Source organism: Coffea arabica, chromosome 2c, assembly GCF_036785885.1.
Source record: "Coffea arabica cultivar ET-39 chromosome 2c, Coffea Arabica ET-39 HiFi, whole genome shotgun sequence".
Classification (NCBI taxonomy): Eukaryota; Viridiplantae; Streptophyta; class Magnoliopsida; order Gentianales; family Rubiaceae; genus Coffea; species Coffea arabica.
Genome location: NC_092312.1, coordinates 25797021 through 25803367, shown reverse-complemented (window position 1 = coordinate 25803367; position 6347 = coordinate 25797021). Strand labels below are relative to the sequence as shown.

At 37.0% G+C, this 6347-nt stretch overlaps 1 protein-coding gene across 4 annotated transcripts; it reads right to left on the bottom strand.

The window, feature by feature from the left end:
- Positions 1–581: 581 nt before the first annotated feature.
- Positions 582–3959, bottom strand: LOC140035265 (uncharacterized). 4 transcript variants are annotated; one of them, XM_072075525.1, is made up of 6 exons: positions 3680–3959; positions 3446–3551; positions 2773–2902; positions 2587–2675; positions 2174–2494; positions 582–1415 (listed from the first exon to the last, which is right to left on the bottom strand). In XM_072075525.1, exons 5-6 carry the CDS (start codon positions 2252–2254, stop codon positions 816–818), a joined length of 681 nt encoding a protein of 226 aa, XP_071931626.1. In that variant the 5' UTR covers positions 2255–2494; positions 2587–2675; positions 2773–2902; positions 3446–3551; positions 3680–3959; the 3' UTR covers positions 582–815. The 4 variants fall into 4 exon arrangements, with proteins under 4 accessions (XP_071931626.1, XP_071931624.1, XP_071931625.1 ...); XM_072075523.1 differs by having other exon boundaries at positions 3446–3602; positions 3680–3958; XM_072075524.1 differs by having other exon boundaries at positions 2773–3551.
- Positions 3960–6347: the final 2388 nt, after the last annotated feature.

Here is a 6347-nt window from a genome sequence, read left to right as displayed (position 1 = left end):
AAGTGCTGTATATCTATCTTCTTATAGATACGCAATGGCCCACGATATCTCAAGATCGTTCAAAGAACATATGCAAATCCCAGTTGTACAGGCAATCACATCCACACACACTCTGCCATGAATGGGTTAAATTTTAAGGCATTCTAATTTTGTGAATCTATAGTCTCATTGATAAGACTGATATATCAGGAATCTACTAGCTGACAAATTTTCAATAATCTACTGCTACCGTAAGACCAGTGCATGCTTTTGATCAAAATGGGTCCTTTGTCCTTTGGTAATCAGGTAGCATACAAACTAGCTTTATGTCATGGTTGCATTAGTTACAAGTTGCCAAGGTGTCAATTTACTTTCAATATGTGAGGTATGAAGTTCCTTCAACAATCGAAATTTACAACAACATCTTATGAAGTCGCTTAACTTTCCAAAGGGAAAGACTAGTTATTCTGAGTCTACTACACTTGACAGCAAGTCTGTGCTTCAAGGATAAAGTATGGAACTTAAAATGAAGGCTGTGGAGCAGCAAGTCATAGCTGCAAATAAATTGTGCAAACAAATTCTTAACTTATGAAAATCACGCATTAAAAAATTCACCACATCAAACATTTTGGTAACCTTTCCGCATCACTACAATCATGGCTCAAGTTCTATAATCTCTTACTTGGCCAAACTAAACAGCAGCAAAATTTGGTAATTCAATACCATAGAAGGCCATACCAGTAGAGTACATTTTTGAAAAACAAAAACCATGAATAGACAATAAATAGTAAACATTTGTCCAGCTACATGCTTGGAAAACTTAGAAGGGCATCACTCTACACCATTTTCGGCTTTATGAACATATCAATCCATGTCAATTGCTCACTCTGACTGAAACTAAGGAACAAAGCTCGAAACTCTTTATCTAGCAACTCCTTCAGCAGAAACATATGTAGTTGGTCCTCTAATTTCAAGCTCTCAACAACTTTCTTCACTGCTTCTATTGAGTATTTCTCCTTTGATTCCCTTTCGCTTGAAACAATGCATGAGAATCTATTGAAGTTGCTAAGAGCCTCTTGATAGTTTTCCGAACTCGACTTTCGAGATTTCGAGCTACTAGATCCCTCCTTCTTAGAAGAGTAGGCGCCAGTGGAGAGCGGACGCTTGCTAGGATGTGTTCCAACTGGGCTACCATCATCGTCAAATGAGAGAAAATGGTGTGGAAGGTCAATAACGGATCTTGAAGCCACGCCTTTCCCTTTGCCACTATAATCAGCCCTACGTCTCCGCACTCGAAGAGGCACAAATTGTGCAGAAGGTTGGGCAGAAGACTGAACTTGACTGCCAGTGGCATGTTTGCCATCTATCACCTCATCCCAAACCATCACCAAATCGGCATTGTTTGGAGTTTGGAACTCCACATACCCTTTGTTCATCTACCCAAATATTTATTTCAATGTGAGGTGCATATATTTATTTTAAGACCAAATATTTATGAACTGTTTCATCTAGCCAAGTTGTAATTTAAATGGACAAGGACGTAGTAATCCAGCTGTAACTTTAAGTTGTGTGTATAAGGCAATGGAAACTACTCGTATTGTTAATTGAAAAGGATTGACGGTGGTAAACATAGCAACATACATACAAAATAAGTTGGACTACATGGCTGGAAATTTATAGTTCCATAACTGTATACAACCAATGCGGACCACCAGCAATCATGGGATGAGCCATTACAACATAATTTTAACTTTTAATAATACACTCAAATGAACAGGATGTGATAATTAAGGAAGCTAATAGATAGTGCATATATATATCCACACCCATCTGTCGTGTCCATTAAGCAGGTAGTATAGATTTAATAGAGACTTGCAAAGAAACCCATCTACTTAAATGAATCTCCACATGTTGCTTTATGATAGAGAGCATGGCCAGGTAAAATTGAAAAGGTTGGCATGAATATAGCTAGTAATATATCAACAATCATTAGCTTGAATGGCAACATAAAAAAGAAGTGGACATCTCTATTTCCTTTTTAGTCTGCCAAAAAAATAACTTTTGCATCCTAAACAACCAGGATAGGAAATGCTTAGGAAGTCAAACAGCTGTTGATTTAAAGCATTAACCACAATCAACACACCCAAAACGTTTACAAGCTTATATCTAACTCAAAAATGGAAATTGAATATACCTTAGACAAATAAGCCCACTGCTCTTTGTGTGCTACGAAGCATCTATGCTCGGCATCCCACCCTATCCCTGTCTCTGACATGGCAGAATCTCCTCAGAGATGAGTGAACAACCTCCATTTGTCCACCATTCGATAGTACTTTGACTGGCACTGACTTGCTGTACAATTGACGCCACATTCTTGGCTCAGGTAATTGGCCAAAGCAGTGTAGTTCGCAAATGTGGTGATAGTTGGCTCCCATTTCTCATTTTTCTGCCACTCAACGTAGGTGCGAACATACACTTTGTCCTCCCAGGGCTACCAATATTTTTTAAGCTCCATCTGCATATAAATAATAAATAATCAACTTCTACTTTTATCTACAAAGTGTAACACATTAAATTTATAGCAAATCTGTCCATGAAACTCCTTACGTCGAAGTAGTTTAATAGGCTGAGCTGAAAGTCGTTAGAGTCACAAACATAATGTGCACTAACGGAAGAAGCAGGACTGGAAGTGGTTTCTGCACACAAGTTGAGTATTAGTTGATTAAATTTCACCAAAACAAGTTGGAGAAAGCATGCGTATTAATAGCAGCATTTAATAGTGGAAAATCATACCAATACTGGAACTTTGCCCTTTGGTTTTGCTCGCTGGCATGAACACCTCAATTGCTTCTTCAGAATTTGGGAGGAAAACAATACAGTGGACATGTGTCTTGGCCGAATGAAAAAGTGTTTGGGAAATTGGCTATTCGTGATGGTAAATGTAATGGAAGTTGTGAGGTGTTACAGAAGGTAAATTATAACACTGGCAAGACATGTAGCAGACCAAAAAACTGAACTACTAAAATTTACTTCACTACTTGATACAAACATTCAGTTGCTTTGTTTATCCATGGTAAGGAGAAAGGCAGGAAATCAGCATCCAAAACGTAAGGCACAACAAGAATATAAACTTGTATCCTCAACAAAGCCGTGAAGCAGGGATAGTGAACTACAAATCTTAACACTCCATTTGCAACAGAAATTATTTACCTGACCATGAAGCAGGCACGAACATACTACAATTTGAAGTGAACTACAATCTGTAACATGATTTAAAGAGCATTGATTGCACAATTATTTGAGTTTGGGGAAGGCCAAACGAAAACACTAACAAGGTCCAACAATTCTCAATCACCAGTCATTCATGTGGAGTTCCATGCACTATGCAGCAATTCAGATAATAAGAGGACATTACTGCAATCGAAGGGGAATAGAACAGCAAGTGAGAATAGAACAATTGACTAACCAGAATGTACACTCCATAGGTGGGTTATTAGGGCACAAAATTTAGGACCAATCTGATTCACATCAGCTTCTTCCCTTGTTGACTGCGGACAAAGCTCAAAGATAGGCTGTAATTGATAATAAAACTCAGGAGGTTCGGATGATCGGTCCGCCCTCTTCTGCAGTTGTTTTTAGGTAATCAGATCTAAAATCCAAGGCCAAAGCTTATATAGAAATTAAGATAGCTCATGCTCACCTCTTTTTCAAACCAAGGTACCGCTGGCGTGGGCAGAGGAATCGGATTCCTTCACCAACTGTTGGTAGCAGCAACAGCAGCTTTGTTGGTAGGAAACAGCTTTGCAGACACCGATTAGAGAAGACGAAGGCAATTAAATTGCAGGCGGAAAAATCGAATAAATTCTCTGAGGAACGGCTATAATGCTGCAGCTTTACAATTGCTTTACTCAGACGGTAGTTCACAACGGTACAAATTTTACACAGTGGTCTTGGCGTGTTAAAGGCTGTAGAAACAAATGGGTTGACGGTCAAGACAGCTTGCCTTCAACTTTGCTTAGTCAGTGTTCAGGTGGCCTAAAATATTTGTATCCACGTCATTGTTGGTAGTACAGAAATCTCCACGTGGAGATAAAGAGTCTTTGTACAAAAGGTAGAATTTGGGTATACATCTTTCTTATCCAAACACCTATTTCAAATATTATTTGAAAAAATCCAAATATGATATATCCAAACATCTCCATACCTATACCATAAGCATCTTTAACCTGGGAAATAGCAGCATCGAAGTTTAACTATAAAGTGGCCTGTGTCCAGGAGGACCATCGTGCAGCTTCGTGGTTCGTCAACTGATTTGTGGGACTCACGTTAGCTTCTTTGAAGGTGGCATTGAGACAAGATGCAAACGAGACTAATGCCAAAGAGTCCTTGCATTTTCTATTGAACAAGTATTGCGCATTCCAAATCTGAAAGCATAAGATGGCAAAGTACTCACAATCATTACTGGAAAACTTTCGTATCATTTCCTTACTACGATGCAGTAATTGAATTTTCCATTCTAAGAATGCTAGCGCCCAAACTTGAGTTGACACTGGACAATAAATTAAACTATGCAGAAAGTCTCCGTCAGCTTTGACGTACGGTACACAAGTGAGGTCAGTTAACACTTAACACTCCCCTATGCCTTAGATTATCACAAGAACGAAGAGAATTGTGACAAATGCCCTAAAGTAGATGCTTGCACTTGCTGGCAGCATTAAGAGTCCAAATTTTCTTCTGTACACGATCCCATTCTCCACTGCAATTCCCTTGATTAATTATGTCAAATTGAGTAATCTTTGAATTCAAGGTAATATGGTAAGCACTTCTGACAGTGAACTTATCGTTCTTTGTATAATGCCAAATCTATTTATCTTTAGCTCGTACTCGGCCCACAGGAATCGATTTGATGAGCTTTTGCTTCCTCGGAATAGAAAATATCATCAATTAATGAAACATCCAATGCGACTAGTAGTGCAAATTAGTCAAGTTCAATCAAATAACTCACGAGTAGGGCTGCAAACGAATCGAGCCGCTCGCGTCAAGCTCGAGTCGAGTTCGAACTGGTTTGAGTTGAAATCGAGCTCGAACTCGAGCTCAAAATATTAAGCTCGTTAGCTCGCGAGTCGAGTACATATATATAATATTTTTTTTATTTTAATTATATGTATATTTTTTATTTTAAGTATATATATATTATTTTTTATTTTAATAGTAAAATTACATATATATCCTTAAGATTTTATTATTTATTAAAAAAATATTATTTTATTTATTTTTTAAAAAATAAAATAATTATATTTTATTTTTATTTTTTAAAAAATAAAAATAATTTTATTTTTATTTTATTTTATTTTTTAGCTCGAACTCTACTCGATCGATTCGAGTCGAGCTCGAACTTTAAATTGCCGGCTCATCGAGTTCGAGTTCGAGTTTGGTAAAATTTAGTCGAGACTCGACTCGATTAGGCCAAAACTCGACTCGACTCGACTCGTTTGCAACCCTATTCACGAGCATGCTCGGTCAACGGGATTTCGAGTTTAATATGTAAAATTTGAAAGTTCGTCGAATTTAATGGAGCACAATCGAGCTTACGTATATGTGTCTTTTTTTATTATTTTTTTGTTTATTAATATGAAATATCTACTTTGTCCATTGTTTAAAATTATATAAAATATAAATTTATATTTATTAAACTTGATTGGACTCGATTGAGTTCGACTAAACTCAAATTAAATTCGATTGGCTTGATTTGCACAAGTTCAAGTTCGACCTTGAACTCGATCAAACTTGAATAAAACAAAACAAAGTCGAACTCGAGTTCAAGTTCAAGTTCAAATTCAAATTTTTTAATTCAAGTAGCATACTCGACTCCATTCAACTCGATTGCATTCCTAAACATGAAACTCATTATCTATGAGTTCACTAACACGAGTATCAAGAGGAAGATGATGGGGAGGTCAGTGAATTAAAAATGAACTTGATTTGTACAGCTATTTATCACCCTATATACATATAAGTATGGAATTACTAGACTAGACTTTCAATCAGCAACCAACGTTTACCGCCTCATCATGTTCAAGAATACCATACCAAGTGATGTATATATATATATATATATATATATATACACTATAATTGGTGATGAATTATTTAAACTTTATATCGATTCATAACTCATTACAAGAATATGTGCTATAAGCATGGGGCTAAATACTAGTAATTCGGGTTTTAAAAAAAACACTCTAAACGCCTGAGAGGGCCCGTGCGACCATGCGAGTTCGAACCCGGAAAACAAAAAACGCCAAAACTCCTCAACGCAAAAAAGCAGGCGGAATTCAAACCCCACTCTTAATTCAAAACCCATACCC